The sequence below is a fragment of the Bos javanicus genome, chromosome 18, assembly GCF_032452875.1.
Source record: "Bos javanicus breed banteng chromosome 18, ARS-OSU_banteng_1.0, whole genome shotgun sequence".
NCBI lineage: Eukaryota > Metazoa > Chordata > Mammalia > Artiodactyla > Bovidae > Bos > Bos javanicus.
This window is the reverse complement of record NC_083885.1, coordinates 48,103,532-48,130,219: the sequence shown is the minus strand read 5'-3', so window position 1 is coordinate 48,130,219 and position 26,688 is coordinate 48,103,532. Positions and strand designations below refer to the sequence as shown.

Genomic DNA, 26,688 nt, shown 5'->3' with positions numbered 1-26,688 from the left:
GCTGGTTCTCATAGTTTAAAGAGGCTAAAAGCTTTGTTAGGAGACATCATGTTGAAAATATTCATCCAAGGGGTACATGCCATGATTAATACTTATACACAGTAGAGTACACATATGAGAAGATGTTTAGTCTCACCACGCATCAGAAAAATGCAAATGAAACACACAGTGTGGCACCACTGTGTGCCCACCAGGAAGGCTGGAACGAGAAAAGCTGGGGAGGCCCGGGCCACTCAGAACTCTCTCTGTCGCTGGTGGGAGTGGGAACTGGTTTGACAATCTCTTAGAAAGTTAAATGCATAACCCAGCAATTCCACTCTTGGGTATATTCCCTGCAGAAACGTGAGCACGTCTTCAGAAAAGGCAGGTACAAGGATATTCCTGGCCGCACTGTTCTAAGCAACCCCAAACTGGTCCAATCCAAATGTCCTTCAAAGCTAGAATGGAGTAAGACATTGGGGTCATTCAGACAGTGGATACACTACTCAGATCTGCACTGCGACAGTCACATGGCTGGCCCTCACCAACACAGTACTGAGCCACAGCAGTCACATACATGTACGCACACACAGTGTGTCCAGTGGGAATCGGTGTTCCATACGCGTGAAGTTTAAAACCAGGCAAGACTAAACCTGGCTGTGAGAAACAGGGTGTGGTGGCCTTTGGGGGTGCTGACTGGGAGGGGCTGGCCATGTCTCTCTCGCCCCGGGTGTGGAACAGGGGTGTGTTCACTTTGTGATTATATTATCACACGAGGTGCTCTGGATTTGGGCTCGTGTCTCAGCATCACCACTGAGAAACAGCATCGGAGGCTTTCTGTAATGAGCAGTCAGGACACTGCCGGTTCTGCTCAGCCCCCCACCCCCAGAGGACCACTTTCAGATGTCCCTGGCAGTCCCCTCCTCCGTGTTGCACATCTGTGCTCCAACTCCTGACTGACAGTAACGGCAGACCCCGCCTGCTGATGCCCCGTCTGGACGGACATGGATCCAGCTCACTGGTCCCAGGTACCTTCTCTAACCTTACATGGTGCACTTACAGCTTGCTTTCGTGTTTTATCCATCACTGACAGGGGGAGGGGCTTCACCCGTCACACTGTGAATAATGGGTCATGCAGGGTGGGGCCACGGGCACGGCTGGCCTGGGGGTGCCCTACCTGGCTTCTGACGCTCCATGGTGCTCTCCTGGCTGGTCAGGCCACCTGATGAGGAGTCGCCGCTGGATGTCCCGTCGTGGCTGAAGTGGGGATCGAAAGACAGCAGAGGGTGTGGGGCGGCCGTGTACCTGCAGGGGAGCGAGAGCAGGCGGGCACAGGGTGAAAGGCTGGTGTGTCAAAAACCACCTGAGGCCGAGACTTGCTCGCTGGGGGTTTTAAATACCCGGAAGGCTCCTTGAGGCTGGGAGGCTGGATGAGTAAGCCTGGAAACGTGCTATTAACTGCGGGTCAGGAATGAGCTCTGTCCGGGAAGCATGCCAGGGAGCCGGTGGCGGCACGGCGCATGGGGCCAGGTGGGGTCTTCAAGGAAAGGGCGGGGGCAGAAGCCACTCAGGACCCTAGGCTCCTCTAGAGTCCCATTTCTTTTTTCAGCTGCACCACACGGCATGTAGGATCTTAGATCCCTGACCAGGAATTGCCCCCTGCATTGCAAGCACGGAGTCCTAATCGCTGGACTGCCAGGGAAGTCCCCGGGGTTCTGTTTCTTGGCTACAAAACGGGGTGAGCTGCTGTCAGCAGCCCCTACTCCTAGGCTGGTCTTGGGCTCCCTCTCTCTCTGATGGAAGAGGGCAAAACAAGGCAGCCATTTGTAGGTCCAGGAGGCCTGGAAGTGGGCCGCTTGGGGGATCAAACCTCTCCTCGGCCTCCTGCCCAGCCAGGTTCAGTCACTTCCTCGCCCCAACAGTTTCCCAAGCTGTCAAGAGGCAACTGCAGTAAGTCTTTCCTTATAGGACTGAACGCGTTCCTGTGTGCCCAGAACTTCTAGCCTGAGGCTGACACGTGATACAGCTGGCTGAGGGGCCGGAACCGAGTCTGTCTGTCTCTCTGCTGGAGGAAGGGGCTGCAGGTGAGAGGTTGAGGGCTCAGGAGTCAGCACGAGGCAGGTCTGGGCCCAATCCTAGCTCCATCCCTCACTAGCTACGTGACCTTGGCTGGGCAAGTGCTTATCAGCTTGAGCTGCGGTTTTCCCACCTGAAAAATGACATTTTCTACTACACAGGGTTGTGGAGGGATGGAATAACAAAGCTGTCTCCTAGAGAGAGATTCTCCTGGAGGCGGGCCCTGCAGACCCACAGGCAAGGCCTGAGATTTAACAGAGGGACTGGCAAAGGTTCTCTGTGGCCTTGGGTCCCAGCGACATTCTCTGTGAACCCGGAGCCTGTTGGCATCTCCCCAACATCCATTCCACCCTAGATCAGAATCCATCATGGTGGAAACCCTCTCTCTGACTGGGGTTGGTTAGGAAAGACAGAGGACATGTGAGAGGATTTGAGTTATTAAGACTCCCATGAAATACTTCCGATTCTTCACCTGGCAAGCACACGGCAGGACCACTCCGCCAGCCCTTTGAGACTGGCTGGCTGGGGCTGTGTGACGACCAGGGAGTCGTGAGGGAGCCTGGGTCCTAAGAGGTCCACTCGGTGGTGGACCTGAAGTGTAGGTGCAAAATAAACCCCTGTTGATTTGTTGTTATTTGTAGTTGCTCAGTCATGTCCGACTCTGCAACCCCATGGACTGTAGCCCGCCAGTCTCTTCAGTCCATGGGATTTCCCAGGCAAGAATACTGGAGTAGGTTGCCATTTCCTTCTCCAGGGGATATTCCTGACCCAGGCATCAAACTCCTTAGCAGGCAGATTCTTTATCATGGAATCACCTGGGAAACCCCTTCACTGACTTAAGTCACTGCAATTTTCAGGTGTCTGTTAACCAGCATAACCTGACTGAGATAAGGGAAGTCTGCTGAGAGGTTGTGGGGGAAAGTCTCCTTGCTCCAGAGGGAGATGACAAGGAAAGATGCCCTCTCTTCCTCACCAGACGTTGCCGGGTCCAAATGTGACACGACTTGCAGCTGTCGCCCTCTCCCAACCAGTCTGAGAACAAGGCCAACGCTGAGTGTGGAAGAGAGGGGGCAGAAGAGCCACGGGGCCCCTGATAATGTTGTCAAGGTTCTGGATTAACCTCCATGGGAACTGCTCTGCCTCTGAAACTTCTTTTCTGGGAGATAACAAATTCCTACAATGTTTGGTTACTTGCAGCCAGAAGCATTCCACGGACACGAGTCCTGGACTTTGGAGGAGTCACTGAGCTTCCATTAATCAAGCTGATACTGTGATTGCTCACTTGTTTCCTATGCCTGCACTTGCAACTTGAGAGGGTAATAAACTGGAATCCCTCCCCCAAAATCCAAAAGAAGAGTTAACTGACTTCTCTGGGGTCCCCCTGCCAGTCCAAAGCCAGGGCTGACTCTGCAAAGACCAACTCTGAGCTCCTGGCTTTCATGTACACAGGCAGCAGAGTGCCGCAGAGGCGCACTGGACTTTCTGAAATCTCATCTTTCCTCACCTGCCAGGAAAACACATATTATCCCCACTTCTCCAGGCCCTGAACTCTAATGCCTCCAAGAAAAAAAGACACCATTGACAGGTGAATGGATAAAGATGTGGTGTATCTATACGTGTGTGTGAAAGAGACCAAAACTGGGTTGTCTGTAGTGATGCAACTGATGTAAAGTCTGTCATACAGAGTGAAGTGAGAAAGAGAAAGACAAATACCATATATTAATGCACATACATGGAATCTAGACAAAGAATACTGATGAACCTGTCTACAGGGAAGGAATGGAGACACAGATGTAGAGAACGGCTTTGTGGACACGGGGGTGGTGGGAGAAGAGGGTGGGACGACTTGAGAGAACAGTACTGAGATGTGTACCCTACTGTGCGCAGAGCAGACAGCCAGTGGGAAGCTGCCTATAGCATAGGTGGCTCAGCGTGGTGCTCTGCGATGACCCAGAGAGGTGGGGTTGGGGGTGGGGTGTGAGGGAGACTCAAAAGGGAGGAGATAAAATGTATACATATGGCTGATGCAAGCTGCAGAACAGCAGAAACTAACACAACACTGTAAAGCAATTATACACTATTTGAAAACAAAAAAGCATAGGGAGTCTTCACCTTACTGGCTGACTTAGCAGCCAGCCAACCTCCTGGTAAAATGTGACTCCAGTATTGCTGGAAGTTGAAGTGTTGATGTGTTTATTCCATTTTCTCAAAATGCCTGAATCAAATCCTTAGTGCTAAAGGAAAATGGTCAGCAGTTGCTAGGTTTGTAAGAGGCAGGCACGGCAGGTATTTCCCTCAATGTCTATTCTCTGCTTCCACTGTGGTAGCAGAATCCAAACTGTACTGCTGGCAGCAACGCAATGAGTTAACAAACTACATTTCCCAGACTCCCTTGCAGTTCCGGCCAATGAAATTAAAAGCACTGCATGCGACTCCCAGACAATTTCTGGCAGCATGCTGTGGGATCTTAGTTTCCCAATCAGGGATTGAACTTAGGCCCTGGCAGTGAAAGAACAGAGTCCTAACCTCTGGATTACTGGGGAATTCCTCGATGGACTATCTTTAGCTGAACAAATGTTTTCAGCTTCATCTCTCAGCTAACTGTCCTCTATCAAGAAAAACTGTACTTTGTTCACTCATGTAATTCTTTCACTAAAAAGCCTTCTTCCCATCCCAATGCAAACTGACTGGCCTACGCTGACCATTTTTTAGGTGCTGAATATGTCCCATTTGGGGCCATCGGTATCACTGCCAAATCCTGGTCAAACTGATGAAACTAGGACATTCCAGAATCTCACCATGCACAGCTCTGGGCAAAACTCCCCAGAAGCAGGCCTGGGCTGCCAGGATCTTTGCTTTGAACTCCCTACTCTGCCACGTAGGAAAGTACCAAGACAGATGTGGAGTCCTGAGGGCAGGGCTCCAGCGTGCTCTGTCAGTCTCCTACACTGATGGGTGGAGCTGGGGATGGGTGCATTATAGGATGGCTGGGTAAAGGGTGGACACACGACGCAGCCATGGTTGGCTGCCACTCCAGGAGGCGCCACCTTCTTAGTCCCTGCTGGTGGAGTCTGGATGCTGCTCTGGCAGCCAACCCTCGCCCACATGACTTGAGCAAATTCTGAGGGTTTGAGCTTCCCTGGTGGCTCAAACGGTAAAAAATCCGCTTGCAGTGTGAGAAACCTGGGTTCAGTCCCTGGGTTGGGAAGATCCTCTGGCAGAGGACATGTCAACTCACTCCAGTATTCTTGCCTGGACAATCCCCATGGACAGAGGAGCCTGGTGTGGCTACAGTCCATAGGGTTACAAAGAGTTGGACATGACTGAGCGACTAAGCACACAAGACAATTGTGGGGGTCCCATGTGACCTCACCAGGGCTTAGTTCAGGGGTGGGTAAGTGACCGAGTTCCTTCATCCTTAGAAACAGAGAGCAGTTCTTCCCTCTTCTCCTGCAGGGCACCGGTTCTGCCTAGGGCCACAGCAGCCCTTGTGGGTCATGAGTGGAGTCAGGTCCCTGAGGAAGAATCCACACAACTGACCAGCCCGAGAGCCACCTGCCTCTGGAATTATTACGTGATGATAAATCCCCTTAATGCTCATGCCTTCTTGAGTTAGGTTTTCTGTCTAAAGTCAAATGTTTCAACTTTCCTGGTGGTCCAGTGTACAACAATCTGCCTGCCAACACAGGGGACACAGTTTCTATCCCTGGTCCAGGAACTAAGGTCCCATATGCCGTGGGACAACTAAGCCCGTGCCTTGCAACTACTTAGTCCACATACAGGAACCAAGAACCTGTGCCAAGAACCAAGAACCATAATGAAGATTCAGAGCAGCAACCCCTCCACCACCCCCCATATGTCAAATGCTTCCTAACTGACGGACCACTCTTTATGGAACTGGCAGAGAAAAACAAATGGGGTCCAGGCCAGCCCTGCCGGGTGCTGAGCTGGGTACACAATTCTGTCCTAGCTCTGGGCTGAGCCTGGACTTTGCTCATCTTGCACACGACAGTGGCAAACTCCTGAGGATGAGGATGGCATCTGCAGTTGCTGGCATAACCATGCTTGTGGCAGTGACAGTCAGGACCCTCACGGAGCACTTCCTGTGTGCTGGGCTCAATTCTGAGTGTTCGCAAGAGTTTCCCTCCTTGAATGTTCTCAATGCTGCTCAGGGGCAGACTTTGTGATGGCGTCTCTCATTGCGGGGCACGGGCTCTAGAATGAGTAGGCTTCCATAGTTGCGACATGTGAGCTTGGTGGTTGCGGCTCCCGGGTTCTAAGCCACAGGCTCAGTAGATGTGGCACACAGGCCTAGGTGCTCTGCCGCTGTGGGATCCTCCTGGACCAGGGATCGAACCCGTGTCTCTTGCATTGGACATTGGCAGGTGGACTCCTTATCACTGAGCCACCAGGGAAGCCTTAAGAGTTTTTTTTTTTTTAAACAGCTAATTTTTTTCTTTTGGGGGCTGTGCTATGCAACATGCAGGATCCTAGTTCCCTGAATGGGGATTGAACCTGTGCCCCCTTGCAGTGGAATTGTGGAGCCTGGACACTGGACTGCCAGGGAAGTCCCTGAGGCAGACGTTTTACATGTGAGCAAACCTAGGGGCAGAGAGGTGAAGCCCCTGGCCCACACCACACAGCTGATAAAGTGCAGGCCCTCTTGTCTCCCAGTAAATCTAAGATGGGCTGCAGGACAGGTTCAGTCTATGAGGGTCTCTGAGTTCCTGGAAACCTGATGAATCTGGCAGGTCAAGGCCTGCAGGAGAAGACAGCAGGAGCCAGAGGAGTCCCGAAGAGGGAAATGTCTGTGGCTGGGCTGGAATGCCTGGCTTGGGTCCCACAGGCTCCAGGATGTCAACTGCGCGACAGGAAATGGGGAAAGGAGCTGAGGCCAAAGGCCACTGGGGCAGCCCAACCTGCTCCAGGGCCTCCTAAGGCTGGCTGGTGACCAGCCATGAGAAACGCTGGCGGGGTTCAGGGGCTGAGGTATGCTAGGAACGTTTGGCAGAACTTGGAACCTGGCTGGCTGTCAGAGATGAACAATACTGAGACCAGTGCCACAGAAAGCAGCATCATGGAGCCTGGGGAGACAGGGGTGGGCTGGGAGGAGCTGGAATCTGAGGGGAAAGTGAGAGTTTTCCACTTGCCGATGCCAGAGAGCCTGAAACACAGAATCACAGCCACCTAGCATCACTGTGGGGGTGGGGACTCCTGAAGGGACCATTCCTGTGGACAGGCAGGACAGCTCTGGGTCAGAGTTGGTCCCTCGGAATCACATAGGCCCAGGTTCCTGGGAAAGTGATCCCGCCCAAGCGGATCCACTTTGTTGAGCCTTAGTTTTCCTTCTCCCTCTATACAATGGGACATGCTACCCAACTCGTGGAATTGCTAGAAACAGCTCACTGAGCTCATGTATATAGCTCAATGGGACAGTCCAGAGAGCAAAGAAATAGACCCCCACAAATGTGCCCAGCGGATTTCCCCTTCCAATGAGCTTTTGCTTTAAGGAGCAAAGCAGGAGAGTGGAGGAGAAGGAGCCTTTTCAATAAATGGTGCTGGACACTGGCAGGCAAAAAAAGGAATCTCAACCTAAACCTTTCACCCTATGAAAAAACTAGCTTTAAAAAATTAACTCAATGTCAACCAGGGACTTAAATGCAAAATATAAAACAATAAAAATTTCTTAGGAGGGGAATTCCCTGGTGATTCAGTGGTGCAGATTCTGTGCTTCTACTGCAAGGGGCATGGGTTTGATCACTGGTCGGGGAACTAGGATCCCAATGTGCCAAGCGGTGCAGCTTAAAAAAAAAAAAAAAAGGAAAAAAGTCTTCAGGACTCAGGACTAGGAAAGGGTTCTAAGATTTAACACCAAAAGCAGGATCCATAAAGGGAAAACAATTGTAATTTGCATCTCACCAAAATTAAAAACTTTTGTTTTATGAAAGACTCTGTTAACAAGATGAAAAGACAAACTAATGACTGGTGGGAGGAAGTATTTGCAAACCGCACAGCTGACAAAGGACTTGTGTCTAAAATATACAAACACTGAAACACCAAGATGTTCAACATCGTTAGCCACTGGAGAAATGCAAATTTAAACCACGATGAGCTATCATCACACCTATGAGAATAGCTAAAGTGAAAAGTGGCGATGACACCAGATAGCGATGAGGATGTGGAGAAACCGGATGACTCACAGCTTGCCAGTGGGAACGTACAATGGTACAACCACTCTGGAAAATAGTTTGGCAGTTCTTTTTAAAACTAAAAATGGACTTACCACACACTATGCAACCGTATTCTTTTCTTTTTTTCCTAAACACTTTTCTACACACAGTACTGAATGGTCAGCACACCCTTTCACTGAAATAATAATGCTCTCAACTTGTTGAGTAAGTGGCACTTGGAGAAACATCTCACACACCCCCGAGGTTTACTGAGGTGTAAGTGACACATAAAATCGTAATATACTTAAAGTTGTACAATGTAATGATTTGATATATGTATACACTGTAAAATGATGACCACAATTACCATATTTAACATCTCAAATAGTTATCTTTTTTGGGGATGAGAATGTTTAAGATCTACCCACTTAGCAGATCTTAAGTGTATAATATAGAATTAACTACAGCCACCATGTGACACGTGAAATCCTCAGAACTTACTCATCTTATAACTCAGAGTTTGTGCCCCTTTGACCAACATTGTCCCATTTCCCCCACCCCCAAGTAACTACCATTCTATCTACTGTTTCTTTGACTTTTTTTTCATTCCACATGTGGTACTGCACAGTATTTGTCTTTCTGCTTTATTTCACTGAACATAAATGCCTTTAAGGTTCATCCACGTTATTGTAAACGGCAGGATTTCCTCTTTTTATGGTTGAATAATATTCCATTGTGTATATTACACCACGTTTCCTTTATCCATTCATCTGTCAACAGCCATTTAGGTTGTTTCTATATTTTGGCAAGCAACTGCATTCTTTGGTATTTCTCGCAGAGAAGTGAAAACTTATTTTCACGCATGTTCAGAGCATGAATATTTGCATAGCCCAAACCCAGAAACTACCTGAATATTCATCAATGGTACCACACCAGCGAATATAACTCGGCAATAATAAGGATTTGACTACAGATACAGGCAAAAATGTGGAAGATTCTCAACTGAGAGAAAAAGAATCTCAAAAGGGCACATACTGTGTGATTCCTTTTATATAGCATTCATGAAGTAAGAGACCCAGAAAAGATTACTGGTTGCCAGAGGGCTAGGGGAGGGGATGGGTGTGGCTATATAGGGGTAGCCGGAGGGAGTTTCATGGTGATGGCACAGTTGAGTCTTAACTGTGGACAAAATTCCATACAGCTACATACACACAGGTAATTGGTGTATTCTGAATAAGCACTGTGGATTGTACCAATGTCAACTGCTTTGATATTGTATCAGTTATGAAAGATGTTAAATTTGGAGAGGCTGGGTGAAGGATTCAAGGAGGGCTTTATCTGTTTCTTTTAAACTTTTTGTGAATCTATAATTATTCAAATAGTTTAAAAGCAGTAAGATAGGAGGGGGGACACCAGGACTTTGGGGGGGAAAAAAAGCTCCTTGGAATTACCAAAAGCATCATCCCCACCACCTCTATTCTTGGCTGATGGCTCCACGCCAACTGCCACTTCCAGCCTCAGCCACTGTTACCACCCCGGTGCCCCCACACCTCAGACTCCTCTTCATTCCACACCATTCTGCTTACTGATGTCTGTGGCCTCTGCTCTGTTTGGAATGACTTTCTCCCTCTTTTCTGCAGCAAACTCCTATTCATCTCTCAAAGCCCTATTCAAATACCACCTGCTCTGGGCAGCCAGCTTAGACCTGGGGTTGGGCTGAGCTCCCTCCTCCAAGGCCTGAGTCTATCAGAGCTCTTGGCAGTATGTGCATCCCTTCTGAGATCTTCTCTCACCACAGCAGGTGCTGATAACAGGAACCCCTGGGTAAGTATCTCAAATATTTCTCCTGGCACCTGGAACACAGAGGGCTCTTGGGACCCACTGCAGTTGAGAGCTGAATGGTGGCTACCAGAAGATGAGAGAGTATGTTTCCCCCAGTTTTACAACAGAGGCTTAGAATCAAGCAGTGGTAAGGTGTAGAAGCTCTCGAAGTGTGTTCCCTGGGCTGGCAGCCTTGGAATCACATGTCCTACCCTAGTCCTACTAAGCTGGAAACTCGAGGGTGAGGCCCAGTTATCGGTATTTTAACAAGCCCTCCCTCTGGGTGATTCTGAGGCATGCTATTTAAACAAACTCACTCACTCACTCCATCCTTTCATCAAATATATACCAAGGATCTACCAGACCCTGAGCTGTGTGATGGTGATCATAAGAAAAAAAGTGTTATATACTGGAAAGCAGCAGGCATGTTCATGCACACATGCATGAATATGCATGCACACACACTTCTTGGGCTAACAGGATGGAGACGACTCAAGGTGGTCGGCAGGAAAAGACAAACAGAAGTGAAGGGCACGGGGGGCAACACGTCACTGTGTGGGAGGTGGGGGTACAGGGAAGGCTTCCTGGAGGAGCATCAGCACTCACACTGGAAGAGTGGGGTCCGGGGAGTCTGTGGGGGTGAAGATCATGAAGAACTTCTGGGTGGACAGAAGAACACGGGGAGGATTCTGAAAAGCACACAGCCTGCCTAGGAGATTAGAAGTGGCTGGGGTCTACGGCCATACCACCCTGAACTCGTCCCATCTTGTCTGATGTCGGAAGCTAAGCAGGGTTGGGCCTGGTCAGCACTTGGATGGGAGAAGGGGCTGAGGAGGCTGATGTGCAGGGCACTGCACAAGGCTGGAGAGGCAGGGGAGGGGGAGGGGTCCCCGGTGGCCACAGTGAAGCGCAGAGGTTGTGTCATGAGAGCTCTGGGACACGTGGGGGTGGGGTTTGGAGCAGGAGATAGACATGGCCACCAGACAAAGACCCCCTGGCTACTGAGTGGGGGTGGACTAGAGGAGGTGGCACAGAGGCTGGGGGCTCAGGGAGGCGGCCAGGGCAGGGCACTGGGGAAAGGAGGAGGGGGCGGGGCAGAGATGCTCAGGAGGCTGAAGAGATGGGCCGCGGGCATCCAGGATGAGGCGTGCGGCTCTGCCCAAGGACAGGGGAGTGGTGTGGCCACCCCTCAGATAGGCACCCCAGGGGAGAAGGAAGGTTCCAGGGCACTGGAGTGGAAGGTCGCTGGAGAGTAAGCTAGAGAAACTGTGTTTATTCTGAGGGCACAGGGAGCCAGGCAGGAGTTGGGAAGATCCCCTAGGCTGCCAGACTGGGGAAGGGGACAGGACTGAAGCCTGACTGGCCCTGAAAACTGGGTAATGTTGGGTGGGGGCCTGGTGTGGGGGGAGCGTGGGCTGGAGGCAGATAACAGCTGTGTTGCAAGGGGTGTGCTCAGACAAGTGATTCAGGCATTGAGAAAAATGGCAACTGAAACGCTGATGTGAGGACCGGCAGGGCCCGTCCTGGCCAGGCTGGCTTGGCCCCACATCCTAACTAACACACTCAGCCCTCTATCCCAGTGGGCCTCTGAGGACCCTGGGGAATCCAAGAGCCCCATAAAATGGCAAATAAACCTGTATGTCGGGTAAGTGCATCTCCCGAGGAAGACGGCTGCTGGCTTTCATCAGATTCCTTAACGGGAAAGAGAGAAGAGAGTCTGACCTTTCTGGGGATGGCTTGTATCTCGCGTAGGTGGCCGAGCCGGGGGTGGAGAAGCTCCCAGAAGGCTGTCGGTAGGGAGGGACTTTGTCGACCCCTGCTGGTGACGCTGTGTAAGGGGTTTCTGGGAAGCTGACGGGCCTGGAACAGAGATAGGAGAGAGGAAGGGGGTGGGGGTGAGCGAGGAGGAGAGCCCGGCCCAGTCCTGCGGCCCAGCCACACCCGTGGGCTTCACCTGCTCTCCTCTGTGGGGATGGAGGCAGGGCTGCTGAGCAAAGGGCTGGGGAGGCCAGGACACCCTTTCCCTCCTTCCCACCACAGCTGAGCCCACCCCTCAGCATCTGCAGCCTGACAGAGGCTGGACGGGCCACCCACACCTGGGACGAGACTCTCCTCTGCAAGTTGGATTCCCTCATTTCTTAGAAAATTTTATCTTTTAATACATAATGTATTCAGAAGTGCCTATCTTTTGATAAGCGGTATATGCCATCATAATAAAACAAACTACCTGAACTTACCACCCGACCAGAGGGCTAGACCTGGGGCCATGTGTACCCACGGGCGGGCTCCTCCCTGCCCCACCTCCCTGTCTCCCCCAGAAGTAATCACTCTCCTAAATTGTGTGCTTATCAGTCCCTTGACCTTTAAAACAAATATATGGTTTTAATCACACATGGTAAGGTGGATTTCCAACCGCAGGCGCTGAGTGCCCCAGCTCTGCGTCCACGCTCCAGAGGCTCATAAGGCAAGTTTAAGGCGAGGAGGAAGGGAGGGGCATGAGAATGAGAAGGCAAGGGAGAGGAGGAGGCTGGACAACAGGCGGAGGAGAGAGAGTGAAAGGCAGAGGGCGGCAGGGGGCAAGGGGAGGTGGGGGCTGGGTGGCACCCCTGGGCAGGGGTGGGGGTGTCCTTACCTCTTGCTGTGCAGGGGCTGGGACTCCCGGAAGGGGACCATGGGGGTCTGCTTCGGGGGCCGGCTCAGGGACTGGGCGTGTCCGGGGGTGGCGGGGGCGGCCCACTTGGAGGCCGGGAGAGAGTTGTGGGATGCAGGCCCACTCCACTGCCAGGGAGCATTGCTGCGGTAGGGGGGCCGGCCCCCCGGGGCCAGGCCCTCCGGCTCGGTCTTGGGCTCCGAGGTATTCATATCATAGGTTTCTGGCCACCCCCTGGGAAGGAAAACGTCGTTACTCGGAAAAGGCCCCGGCCCACCAGCGCGCAGGGCTGCTGCTTTGCAGCCCAGATCTGAACAGTCTTCTATTTTAAAGGCCGAGTGGGGACGCTTCAAACTTGTCTGAAATGGAGCAGCTCTGTGTCGTCAACCCAGACAGGGTCCAACATAGTGGCCCCGACTGCGGGGCACACTCTACTTCATCTCCCCGTCCCCTCCTCTTCCTCTCTCCCGGTCTCTCCCTTCACCCTGACCCAGGCCTCCAGTTGGCCAGTGTCCTCCTCAGGCTGGCGCGGCGCCCCCACCCTCCCTTGGCAGTACTCAGGGCCAGAAAGGCGGATGCCCTCAGCATCAAAGGACAGTATCTGCCTTGTTCCAAAGAAGCTCAAAGGCAGCTGGAAGAGGAGCAGGTGACCTACTTTGCAGGGTGGTTAGAAAAAAAAAAAAAAAAAAGCCACGAAAAATCCAGAACCTTGAAATAGATGCAGAACGGCCTGTGACTCCCCCTAGACCAGGCTGGCTCACGCACCGCAATGTTCCTGGCTCAGGGCGGGGGGCTCCGCAGGCTGGGCTGGCGTCCTCCGCCTCCGCTGCAGTGCAGCGTGGGAGGGGGCTCTGAGCCCGAGCAGGGGGCCGTGCTCACAAAACACACCTCCCAGCGGCTGTGGGAGCCGAGCTGGTAGGAGCCCTGGGCCTGGAAGCTGTCAGGCCCACACTGAGCCAACCCTCTGTGGTTCTCCTGAGCCCCCTGGAGCCTGGGGCACTTTCAGGGTCACCCGGCAAAAGATCTGGTGGTTGTGGTGGCTGTGGACCCAGGTCATGTCTGCTAAGGAGGCATCAAAAAGTGACCCAGGAATGTTCTCTGGCACCTGGGCCAGACACACAGTGCCCTCGGCAGCACTGGAGCTGGAGCTGATATTCAGAAGCGCCTTCCAGCAGCTTCTCTGGATCAGTAGGTGCCCACGCCTCACCAGGTGCCCGGTGAGGAACGAAAGCATACAAACACCTAACAGGACCTGCAGATCTGCCAGGCCCAGGTGGACGTGGTACCACCGTGGACCCAGGCAGTGCGTACCCGCTGCTCCTGCCTGCCTGGCTTCTACACCCCCTTCTCCTGAGAACAGGTCTGTGTGCTCTGGGTGGGGTGGATCCCACTTCCTGGCTTCAGGTATGAGCATGTGACCCAGGCCAGCCAATCAGAAGCGCTTCTTTGAGATGACAGGCACAGGATTGTCAGGTGCCCCAAGCTGAGCCAATCAAAGACAGTGAGGATCAACTCGAACTGCTGCAAGGGGGGTGGGCAAGGTGGGGGGTAGGTGGTAAGAAAAAGATCTGTTTCACTGGGCTGCTGAGCTGGGGAGACCTAAGCTGGAGCTGCGATGAGGAAGAGGTGGCTTGAGAATGATAGCAACGCAGAAAATTAGACAGGTGAGATTCTTGATGAAGACGTCCAAGACCCTGCATAAAGCTACATTTCAATCTTGCCCTATCTCCCGGTCTTCTTAGGTGCATTAGCCAGTAAAGTCTCTCTTTTGCTGCTTCACCTCTGTTGCTGGTTATTATCAGTAGATACACTGAAGAGAGAAGCAAATCGAGGCACAGAGAAGTTAAGTAACCTATCCAAGGTCACACAGCCAGCAAGAGGCAGAAACTGAATTGATTGATTTATCCTTTTTTCGGCTGTGCCATGGGGCTTATAGAATTTTAGTTCCCTGACCAGGGGTTGAACCCACGCCCTGGCAGTGAAAGCACTGGATTACCAGGGAATTTCCAGAAACTGGATTTAAAGATAGTAAGCTGACTTGAAAGGCCACAACTTTAACCACCATACACACTGGCTCACTGGGACAGTGTGGGAGCCAGTGGGTAGATTCCACGGGCCTGTGACTTCTGCCCCTGTTACTGACAGCTCCACCTTTGGCCAAGAGTCCCTGGTCATGACCTCAAAGAGGGAAAACAATCATTGGAGGGCAGCACAGAGTGACAGACAGCCAGGGCGCCACAGGCAGACAGCTGGTTCGGATCACAGCTCTGCTGCTTATGGCCCATGTAGTCTTGGGTGAAGGAGTTTCCTTCTCAGAGCCTCAGTTTCCTCATCTGCAAAATGGGGGTGGTGGCGAACATCAGCAAAAAGTCTGGTGCATGCCAAGTGCTTAACATATATCTCCAGCCGATTCTGTGGACTCTGCCTGCCATTCCCACAAGCTCAGAAGCAGAAGCCTTCTTTCCATTTTCTGAAGTCCAGCCACACCCACCTGGGGGCTCTGGAACAAATTCCTTCCCCGTGATCTGAGATCCATCAGCATCTAGATCACCCTGAGCGCTCAGTAAAGGAAAGCAGATGCCTGGGCCCATCTCAGCTCCTCTGAATCACAGTCCTCTTTGAGGCGGGGCCCAGGAAGCTGCATTTTACCAAGCTGCCAGGGATGATGCTGACATGAGAAAGTTTAAGAAGCTCCTTTCACTGATCCAGTTTTAGGATTGTTTTTAAAAATTAAAGTGTTATTAGACGGCATCTCTGTCCACCAGTTACACCCACCAGAAGCACCCACAGCTGCCAGGTTTTTATATATTCTTGACTCACTGCATTTTCTGTAAACAATCAATTACTACTCCATCACACGGATGACCTGGGATTTACTTAGCCAGTCTCCTGTGGCTGGACATCTAGTTTCTTCTAGTCTTTTGCTTGACCAACAATGCTGCACTAAAGATTCCCTCTCCAACCTCTCAGCCGTGTGCGGAAGACGCCTGGTGATGGATGCCCAGGTTCGCAAACCACTTTTCCTATCTGCCTCCTTCTCTTTGATTCCCAACAGCCTAGTTTCTGGAGGCCATGGGGACTCCTTTCTCTCTCTCCAACTCACTCACTTGTGGGGTTTCAATTCCCCTTCTCAGGGAGGAGCACCCCGTCCCCCTTCAGATATCTTGAATCCAAATGAGGAACCAAAGGCGTCCTGGATCAGCTTCCCCATCAGGCAGGACAGACACAGTGAGATGAGCCTGTACAAACATGCCAGATCACCATGACACACCGCACTGGGGGCTCTGGGATGTCCCTTCTGGCTACCTGGTCCATCTGGGAAGGGCTCACTTGAGAACCCCAGCCTCATGGTCTGGGGGTGTGAGTACGACCCCCTGTATTCTATGCAGTGTCTGAAGAGCCTGGGGTCCAGACCCAGGCCCTACAAAGCCTGGCCGGTGGCAGGGATCATGACAACCAGGCTAGGAGGCCAGGGTCATAGCAACAGGTTGGAGGAACCGCAAAGCTAGGATATCAGCTCTGTTAAACGAGATCAGCCAGACCCCTCTGCGCTTGAAGAGCCACACACACCACGCAAGTCCCAACCCACACCTCTCCTGTTTCGGTGGCTGCCTTGTAAAGGGAGCCGGATGATAGCTTTCCTCATAAACAGGGTGGGGAGTGGAACCCGTCTGTCTGGTCACGCCCTCCTCGGCCTCATCTCCCCAGAGCTAGAGAAGGGAGCCTGCAGATGCTGCCTTTCACTCAGCTGGTCCCTACCTGCAGGTCCAAGGACCTTTGTGTGGCCTCTGGCGCTTCCAAGCTTTGGAGAGTCATCCAACAGGCGGGCTGCTACTGTGTGTGTGTGTCTATGTGTGTTTGCGTGTGTATGCAATGAGGCAGAAGGGTTACCTCAGCTTGACTTGCCCCTGCAGAGCTCGGCACGGGTGTGGCCTGGCCTTGGCCCCATGCAGGGGTCGAGGAAGCCCCGGAAGAGGGCTGGGAGAAGGGGATGCCTGGGGCCTGACTGGAGTCCCAAGGCTAGGGGACTGGAACCTGGGTGGCCAAGCCCTGGGTTGTGGCAGGGTTGAACCCTGCCCAGAACTGTCCCCCACCAAGTTCAGAGCAAGCAAGACTCAAGAAGGTGGGAGGGTGCAGCCAGGACTCACACGCCCACAGCTCGAGACTGCTATGACAGGAAGCAGAATACACGGAGATGGGAAACGTGGATTGAGTTTTGCTCTGCCACTTAGTAGCCGTGCAACTCTGCACAAGACTGTGGTCCACCCCGGGTGTCAGTTTTCTTATCTGTAAACCAGGGATCACACCAGCCCTGGGAGACCACGTGTGTAAGCTCTCAGTGTCCCCTCATTGCGTGCCTTTCTCTTGGCTCACCCTGTTCCAGCCACGTGACCCTCCATTCTGGTCCGTCAACAACCCAAGAGCCTCTTGTTCTTACCCTCCCCTCCCCACAGGGCCTGTCTCTTGGTTCCTTCTCACCCGCAGGCCTTCCCTGACCACCCAGTCTGATGTCAGGTCGGGCCTAGTGTTCCTCACACCCAGGACCTCACGGCCGGTGTCTTCTGAGTGCCTCTTACAGGCCAAGTCCTGTGCTGTGTGCTCTGCGGGCCTCCCCTCCTCCCACCTTACAGCCACTTTTGGGCAAAAGCTCCATTAACGTCCCTATTTTATAAATGAGGAAACAGGCACAGAGTGGTGGGGACATTTGCCAAGGTCACAGTTAATAAGAAGAGGAGCCTGGACTCAAACGCAGGCAGCCTCCCTGCAGGTCTGCCTTCCCGCTACGCCCAGTGATTTCCGCCTGGACTGTGTGAACCATCTCACTGGCTCACTTTCTTATTGGTTGTCTTCTCCAGTCCATCCATCAGGGCTGTGAGGGCCGGGACCGGACTGTCCTCTGTGCAGCTGTGCTTCCGGCCTCGGGATGTAGTGATTCTAGAACCACTGTTTCCAAGTCATCGCTGGAGGTTGCTAGGGTACCAATTCATTCTTCTCAGAATCACATCTATCCTGCCTTCTCTGTACAAATTATACCTCAGAGGAATCAAACGGTTGCTGAAGGAATGTTCTTTTTGGAAGAATTCCAGCCAATAAATGAAGAAAGGATTTCCTTGGTGGTGGGCCGGTGGTTAAGAATCCGCCTGCCAACGCAGGGGACACAAGGTTCAATCCCTGGTCTGAGAAGATCCGACACGCCGAGGGGCAACTAAGCCCGTGAGCCTCAACTACGGAGGCTGTGCTCTAGAGCCCGGAGCAGCAACTACTGAGGCTCCGTGCCCTAGAGCCCGTGCTCCGCGACGAGAGCAGCCACTGCAATGAGAAGCCTGTGCACTGCAGCTAGAGAACAGCCCCGCTCACGGCAACTGGAGAAACCTGGTGGGCAGCAACAAAGACGCAGCACAAAGAACTTTTTAAAAATAAAGAAGGAAGGCTAGAACTGAGGACATCACTTGAGTGTGACCCGTCATGACACAGGGGATCCAGACAAGGACCACAAACGGCTGCTGAGAGCCGAGGGGAAACGTACAGCGTTTAGGGTCAGGCTGCCACCCTAGGAACCCTCTGACTGCCCTTCGTATCACTCCCACAGGGACAGCCAGACGTGTGGCGCCTCCTGATGGATGCACACCTGGGAAGTGCTGTGACCAAAGGAAATTCAGGGACCTCCCTGGCAGTTAAGACTTCGCTTTCCAAGCCAGGGAACGTGGGTTCGATCCCTGGTCGGAAAACTAAGATCCCACATGCCTCACAGCCAAGGAACCGAAACAAACCAAAAGTAATATTGTAACAAGTCCAATGAAGTCTTTAAAATGGTCCACATCAAAAAAAATCTTCAGAAAAACAAAAGGAAATTCAACTAGAATCTGATCAAGCTTTTATGCTGAACTCCAGTTTGTGGGAAATACACTCGTTAGAAGAACAGGTTAAAGGACATCAGCAGGATGCAAGCAGCTAAACCCAGGAAGCAGGAAACTGAAAAACAAGAGATCCGGTTTCCTCCCAAAACAAAAGGTAAGAAAAAAATAAGATTTTTTAAAAAGAGATTCATCAACCAAATGCCACAGGAACAGCCTGTGGTACAAAAGAAGTTAAAGATGGACAGGGGAGTTGAGGCAGTCTGCTAAATTTTTTTAAGGTCCTGACTGGGTAGAGATACAGTCGAAGGAGTGAGACTGCTTCAAATAATCTAAGGTGGACAGGTATGGGATTAAAAACAAACAAAAACAAAATAAGAACTGGCCACATGTTGACAAATGTTGGAACAGGGGACTTAGCATGCTTTTACTATGCTTGAAATATGGGACTTCCCTGGTGGTCCAGGGGTTAAGAATCCACCTTCCAAGGCAGGGGATGCAGGTTCGATTTCTGGTTGGCGAACTAAGATTCCATAAGCCATGGAGCGCCTAAGCCCATGCGCCAACCACAAACATGCCACGTGCAGCAACTAAGACCTGATGCAGACAAATAAATAAATCATAGAGAAAAATGTCTGAAACAGTCCATTAAAACAAAACAAAAAGAAACAAATCCTGCACTGGCTTCCCAGTGAACAAAACCCAAGCTTGGCACTGTGTCCAGGAAGGGCCCCAGTCTGCCCCCACGCCCAGGCCCTCTCTTCCATCTCAGCCTTGCTCAGTGTGCTCCACACCACACCCCCTGTGCTGCAGGAACCCTCCCCCTCCACACGCTGACACTCTGGAGACCCTGCCCTGGCCTGTCCATGGCCTGGGTTCTGCTGGCCTGGAAAATCCCACTGCAGCCTCCACCAGGGAGCCTTCCATGACCACCTGTTAGCCCCTTCTATGACCCTGCTCTCCTCGGATCTCTTCACTGCCTGGTCCTGTGTTACACACCTGTTTAATGACTGCCTGTCAGGACACAAACTCCAAGGGAATGGGTGCTTTTACTTTGTTCACTGCTAAATCCTACTCAAGACTTCAAATGGAGTGTATACACAGTAGGGGCTCAGTAAATGTGTGCTGAACAAATGATGAGGCACACTGTACCTTCAGGCAAGGTCTTTTTTCCCACTATTTTTTGGCTACGCCTCGAGGTATGTGGGATCTCAGTTCCCCAGCTAGGGATCAAACCCACGCCCCCTGCAGTGGAAACGCTGTCTTAACCACTGGACCGCTAGGGAACTCTCAGGCAAGGACTGGAACGCTACGTGCGACTAAGGAGGGTGCCCACCTCATGGGGCTGTGGTGGGGGCCGGAGGGGACAGCATGTGTGTGCAGAGCTTAGACCATGACCACCTGCGGGAGGGGTTCCACAGATGTTGACTTGGACCCTGACACCATTATCACCACCTGTTGAGGAAGGGCCCCAAGGGCCAGCACCCGGGGAGCTGCTGACCTCTCCGGGGGGACAGACTTACCTCCGGGGTGTGCCGTCGTCGAAAGGTGGGATGATGACCACCTTGACGGTGACGGAGGTGCGTAGCAGGTCGATCATCTGGTCGTGGGTCAGTGTGACCACAGCCACCTTGCAGATCTCCACCAGCCGGCTGCCCTGCCGCAGGCCGGCCTGCCAGGCAAACCCGTAATCCTCCACCTCGGCCACCGTCCCGTCGTACTTCACGTGGAAGCCCAGCTGCCCCAGCCCGTTCCGCCGCAGGGTCATGTCCACTGTCTCCCAGCCGTTGGTCATCACCTGTGGGCCACACGCAGGGTCCAGTTTCACAAGCTGCTCGGGGGGCAGCGGGGGAAGCTCCTGGGGGAGATTCTGTCCTTTTGAGGCCAAAGACCCCCTGCCCCCCATTCTCCCAGGTGATGTCATGGTACAGGCGTGCAGACACCCCCCTCGTCCCAGCCTGGGCTCCTGACTCCTGGAGAAACGTGGACACCTCATACAGAGGTGGCGGTCATGAGTCGTGTTCTCCGCACGCCCCCTCCCACCCTCTCTATGGCTGGTGGTCTCTGGAACTGGTTTTGGGCTTTCCAGGTGGCACTAGTGATAAAGAACCTCCCGCCAATGCAACAGACATAAGAGATTCGGGTTTGATCCCTGGGTTGGGCAGATCCCCTGGAGGAGGAAATAGTAACCCACTCCAGTATTCTTGCCTGCAGAATCCCATGGACAGAGGAGCCTGGAGGGCTATAGTCCATGGGGTCACAAAGAGTCAGACACAACTGAAGCAACTTAGCATGCCTGCACAAGACTTGTGTTGGCCAATGAGCTGTGAATGGGAATGGCATACTGTCTGGGCTGGGGCATTGCATCGCCAATTTGAGACCCTCTTCAGGCCTTTCCCCTCTGCCACGGCCACTAGGATTATTCCAGAGAGCGCCTGTTTGGTCAGCTAGGGTCTGTGAGTTCAGACTCCAGCCCAACCTGAGATGGACACGTGGCATGAGTGAGATAAACCTTTGTTGTCTGAAGCCCTGATGGATACGGTGACTGTAACCAGAGTAAGCTGGAGAAGCCAGAGACCAGAGACCCTGTGAGTTTGTCTAGGCTGGGGGCTCGGCGCCACATTCTTTACTCCAGGACCTTATTCTGCAAGGCAAAAACCCCTTTCGAACCTCTGTCTCAGGCTGTTCCCCATCCTGAAGCCAACCAGACCACACACGGAGGGCCTTCTCTCTGATTTATTCCCCGCTTCACTTGTGGGAGACTTTCGCCATGCTAACGTATGACCATAGATAGGAGAAGCCACTGAACAGAACACCTAGAGCTTCAGCATATCCTTAGGGATTCCCTCCTCTTCTTGGAATAAAAAGATTAACTTGATAAGCTGGAGCTGTTAACCAAGTTACAGCAAGATCTGCCTGCCTAAAAACTGCCTTAAGGAAAGCGGCTGTGTAATGGTTGACATCTCCCGTGAGAAGTCATTCCCTGGTTAGAAATGATGCTATCTGATGTACTTATTAGAGCTGCACAGTAAGAATCTCATATCACGAGCCATGCTGTGTATTCATACATTTACACATGTATCCACATACACAAAAATATTCTTTGCAATCCACACAGATGTTCCCGAGTATGGGCAGCAAGAAACGAGTGTGGACCGTGAAGGACTTACCTGAAGATGTGAACACATCTGTTCCAGGCTAGTCTGGACAGTGAGAATTTGGGAGGTGAGGAAACATGTGAAACTGGAACAAAGCTCCATGAGACCAAGTGCCTCCTCAGTGCACCAATCTTTTCTACCCTGTCCTTGAAAACTGCCTACTGAGATCCAGTAACTGATTTCACGGCCCAACTTGTTTACATGTCACTAAGGAATTACTATTCATTTTTTTAATATAGATAGGCAAAATAGTTATTTTTCAGAAGCCGTATGTTTTAGAGGTAAATCTTGACACATTTACTGATGAAGTGGCAGGATGTCTAGGATTTGTTTCAAAATCATCAGGGGAAGGGAAGGGAGAGAGGGAAGGGAGAAACAAGATGGGCCGCAGGCTGATAACTACAGAAGCTGGTGATAAGTCTAGGGGATCAGTGGGCGAGTTTCTCTACTTTTGTGTCTGTTTGAAATTTTCCATGATTAAAAAGTTAAAACAAACTTGTTTGAAAGGAGAGCCTACAGTTTAGTGCCTCAAGAGAAACTCATGACTAGCTTCATCCCAGACCATGGCCTCTGCTTTGGGAGTCAAAACGCTTCTTCCCTTTGAAGTCATCGCCCTTGTGTCCCGTGAATTGAGTTAATAACAGTATCTCCCTCATTGGGTTTTGGGAAGAAATGCAAGGCTGTGCAAGGCTGCAAGGAGTCAGATGGTTGGCCCCCTGTGAACGGCCACTTTTGCTATCACTACAGACAGCACGTGCGTGTGCATTCAGTCCATGGTCACTGAGTGTCTGCTGCACACCAGACACTGGCCCAGGTGCTGAGGACGCAGCACATATGTAAAAAGACACATCAAATGGTGGTAGGTGCTACTGTGACAATTAAAGCAGGGAAAGTGGGTGGAACATGCTCAAGGCCAGGTTGTGGAGGGGGTTTTTACAATTTTGGATAACAAGGCCTCACCGATAGGTGACCTTTGAAAAAACGTATGTAGAAGGGGAAGGAGGCATGTGGGGATGAAGAAGGTGTTCCACCGAGAGGGCACAGGTAGTGCAAAGGCCCTGAGGCTGACTGCCCAACAAGCCCACTCTAGACACAGAAGTCTGTGTTCTTGGAGCAGAAAGAGAGTAATAAGGAGACAAGAGCGACAGACATCCAGGCTATGTAGGGCCTCTCAGGCCACCATAAGGAACTGGGCTTTTACCTGGAGTGAGCTGAGGGGTTTGAGCAGAGCAGGGACATGATCAAGATCCCTCTGACAACCTTCCTGAGAACAGACCCCAGGGAAGCAAACAAGGAGGCAAAGGAGACCAGCAAGGAGGCTACTGGACAGGCCAGGAGGGGCTGCAGAAGGGCAGGAGCAGCAGAGTCTGCCTCCGGGGGGTGGAGCTGACAGACTGGACGTCGGTATGAGACAGAGGAGTGAGGCTGGTGCTGAGGCTTACGATTCCACTCGTGTGATGGGCTTGTTCTCTGGAGACAGAACCCGGGGAGGCCAGGGGAACGAAATCAGGAGCTTGCTCTTAGACGTGCTGACTTCCACAGGCTGAGTAGGCAGTTAGTCATTAGTCTCAAGTTTGGGCACAAACAGGTTTTGGAGTCAGAAAAATCTGGATTCAGATCCCAGTCTGCCACCTACTGGCTGTGTGACCTCTCTGAGCTGCATGCTACTCACGGGTCCAATGGGGATAAAAACAGTGCCTACACTCCACGAGGCCGGTGGAGGGCTGTGAGATCATCGGTCATGAGCACACAATCAGGGTCAATCATCTTATTCAGCTGACTGACTAATCAGCATTTAATAAACACCTACTATGTGCCAGCCCTGATCTACACAAATGAGATAAGCAAGTGAGCAAAACAGAGGCCCTTGTTCACGGACCTCACATCCTAATGGGAAATCTACACACTAGCTGTTGCTGTAGTTTAAGGCAGGGCAGGAAGTTTGGAGTCAGGGAATCTGAAAGCTGGTCTTTACCAATCCCACCTGAACTCAAGGAACGAGTGCAAAAGCCTACAAGGGTGAAGAGGGCTGGCTGTGATACTGGCCTCTGGAGATCACAGCCTCTTAAGTCAGGCCAGCTTCCTGGGCAACATAACTCATCCAGTCCTTAAAACTTCCACATGGTATGGGATGATCACTGTTCCCATTTTTCAGCTGGGAAAACTGAGTCACCCAGTGGTTAAGGAACATGGTGAGGTGACACAGCTGGTAAGTGGCAGTGCTGGGACTTGAAGCCAAGCCTTCTGACTTGAGAACTTGTGTTGTTAACTCCCGTGATATACTGCCTTCTCTATTTCATGCTTGACATTCTGTTAAACCCACTGAGAGCCAATCACTGACCACATTCCCTCACCTGGGGCTCTGAGGTAGCCTTAGTACTTCTTAGCCCAATGCTTCCAACGACCATTACCAACTAAACTGTCATCTGACTTGAAACCAATCTGCTACCTTTGGTTTGGCAGCTGTCTGAGCCTAAGCTGCCAAGAGATTAGGGTAAGATTTTTTAATCTAGACTGTGAGTCTCTGTTCTTTAATAGAGAATGTTAAATCACTTACATTTATTGTGATTACTGATGTGGAATTATTCCTGCCACATAATTTTGTTTTCTTATGCTTTTTTACACCCCCACCCCCAATATCCTGCTTCCACCCCTATATTTTAAAGGTCTGGAAGTCTTTCATTCTGTTGAGTTGGCCAAAAAGTTCATCTGGTGTTTTGTTAAGAAGGTACAGAAAAACCCATACGAACTTTTTGGCCAATCCAATATTTTAATTCTTCTGGAAAGTATCCTTACATTTTTAACATCAGTTTAAACATCTAGAGTGAGTAAATAAGCCTTCTGTCCTCTCAAGGCGATGACATGGAGAGCCTCAGATCTTTGGCCCAAGCCTTCCCCAGGGAGAACCCAGGCTGCAGAGCCCACTAGACCCCTGGTGTGTAAAGTGACAATTCTGATTCTCTTGGGGCCCATGAGCGTCCTGGGCCAACTGACCAGGCTCAGGGAGGCACTTCAGTGGTTCCTAAGGCCTCTGTCAGACCACAGAACTGCTGCACCTTGAGGGGCTCTCTCCCTTACCTTCAGTCTCTGGACAATTTCTCTTATGTCCTCCACAGAACCCTCAGAGGCCTTGAGGAAGATATGGTCCCCTCGCCCGTAGAAAATTTTGATTGTCGAGGAGTCTGGGGTCCAGCCGATGACATCCCCGCAGTAGCAGTTGAACACCACTTCCTTAGTGCGTAGGTCTAGGAGCACCACAAACTCGTTGGAAATCCCCAAAATGCAGTCTATCTCTACCCCCTGCGCGTAGTCCTCAGCCGCCACCCTCCAGGCGATGGCCCCGGCGCTGTGCTGCTCGGCGCCTGCCCGGGCTTTTGTCTTCTCCTTCTTCTTGGAGGTCAGGGAAATGAGGTTGAACTTGCCGCTGGAGTCAATGGGTGTGCTGGAGACACAGTTTTCCGCCAGGTCCTTGAGGTACTCCTGGCGGGTCCTGGTGGCCATGGTGTGGAACTTGTCAGACTTGTGTGCAGCGTTCTCGGCATTAATCACCTTGGCCAGTAAGAAGTCTCTGAAGACGTCAGATTTTCGGAATGTGGTTCCACTGGGGATCGGGGGGCCGAAAGGAGGAGCGTCTTTGGATCGGGTCACTGCCATACTGAGGAGGGAGAAATTATTTAGATGGCAGAAAGAAAGGCACTTGAGAGTCCCTTTAGAAACAAAATACATGATCAAAAAGAGGAGTTTCCTTTCTAAGAAAGGAAGTCTACATCTAATTAGTAATTTGCCAGCTGACTAGACTGGAAACTGGAGAAAGTCTTAGGGCACACATATGCATTTTTACTTCCTATGCAGCAGATGTTAGAACATCCACTGATATTTAAGGATAATTTTCCTAGCACCGTTCAACTTCAGTTATTCTTATTTTACATACATACAGCCTTGTGGTAAATTATAGTTTTGCAAAGACTCATCCCTTCCTCTCTACCTTTATGGACAGGTACATTCCCGCCCTGTTCACCCTAAGCTTGGTCATGAGATTTGATTTGGCTAATGGCATTCGAGCAAAGGCACAAATGGGCATGTGGGCCAGGCTTGCCTCCTATGTACCCGCCCTCGCCATGAGGTGAACATGCTCTGGGTCTACTGGTCCGGGAGAACGAGGGTGCCTGGAGCAGACACGCAGCCAAGGCCAGCCAGGTCTCAGCCAACCTGCAGGGGAGTGAGCCAGGAAGAAATGATGATGTTTGTGAGCCTCTGACTTTCGGGGTGGCTCGTTAAGCAGTGTTACTAAAGGAAAATCAGACCGATATGGAACATTCTGTGATTTACTTCTTTCAGACACTTGGGTAACACGAACATGCTTTGTAAATCATCTCTACAAAGGTTATTTTGAAAATTCACTACAAGGGGAAGTTAGGATGGAACTCTTCCTACTTTGGTTTTTTTTTAAAGATTTTTTTGATGTGAACCATTTAAGAAATCTGTATTAAATTTGCTACAATATTGCTTCTGTTTTATGTCTTGGTCTTTTGGCTGTGAAGCATGTGAGATCTTAGCTCCCCAACCAGGGGGTCGAACCCACACCTCCTGCACTGGAAGGCAAAGTCAACCACGGGACCGCCAGGGAAGTCCCCTACTTTGGTTTTAACTGAGCTGCCATTAGGACAGAAATCATACAGCAACTGAATGAGAAGGTATAAAAGCAATCATCTAAAACCTTATCCCCCAAATTCCTGAACTTCCTCCCCCATTATGCAAACTAGAGAGGGAGAATCTTATTGGGAGGAAAATCCACGGAAAAAGTGGGCCCGTCATCTCCATTCCCTCCCTGAATAGGGGCCTCCTCAGTGACCCTTACATTTGGAAGGAGACTGGGGGCTGCTCCTGCCTGGGAGCTCTGGAAGGAGGGTCAGGAGCCCCCGAAGAGCCCAGAGTCTAGAAATTACTTAGCTAGTAAAAAGAAAGGCACTCTCGAGTCC

At 51.4% G+C, this 26,688-nt stretch overlaps 1 protein-coding gene across 5 annotated transcripts in view; it reads right to left on the bottom strand.

The window, feature by feature from the left end:
• Positions 1–26,688, bottom strand: part of SIPA1L3 (signal induced proliferation associated 1 like 3) — a 254,183-nt gene that overhangs the window by 50,083 nt on the left and 177,412 nt on the right. For all 5 annotated transcript variants that reach the window (XM_061388094.1, XM_061388093.1, XM_061388096.1 and 2 more), the window contains 5 exons: positions 24,788–25,364; positions 20,075–20,349; positions 12,679–12,930; positions 11,769–11,906; positions 1,157–1,284 (listed from right to left, as the gene is read on the bottom strand). In XM_061388094.1, the coding sequence (XP_061244078.1) occupies positions 1,157–1,284; positions 11,769–11,906; positions 12,679–12,930; positions 20,075–20,349; positions 24,788–25,364 (1,370 nt within the window). The remainder of the gene's footprint in view (positions 1–1,156; positions 1,285–11,768; positions 11,907–12,678; positions 12,931–20,074; positions 20,350–24,787; positions 25,365–26,688) is intronic.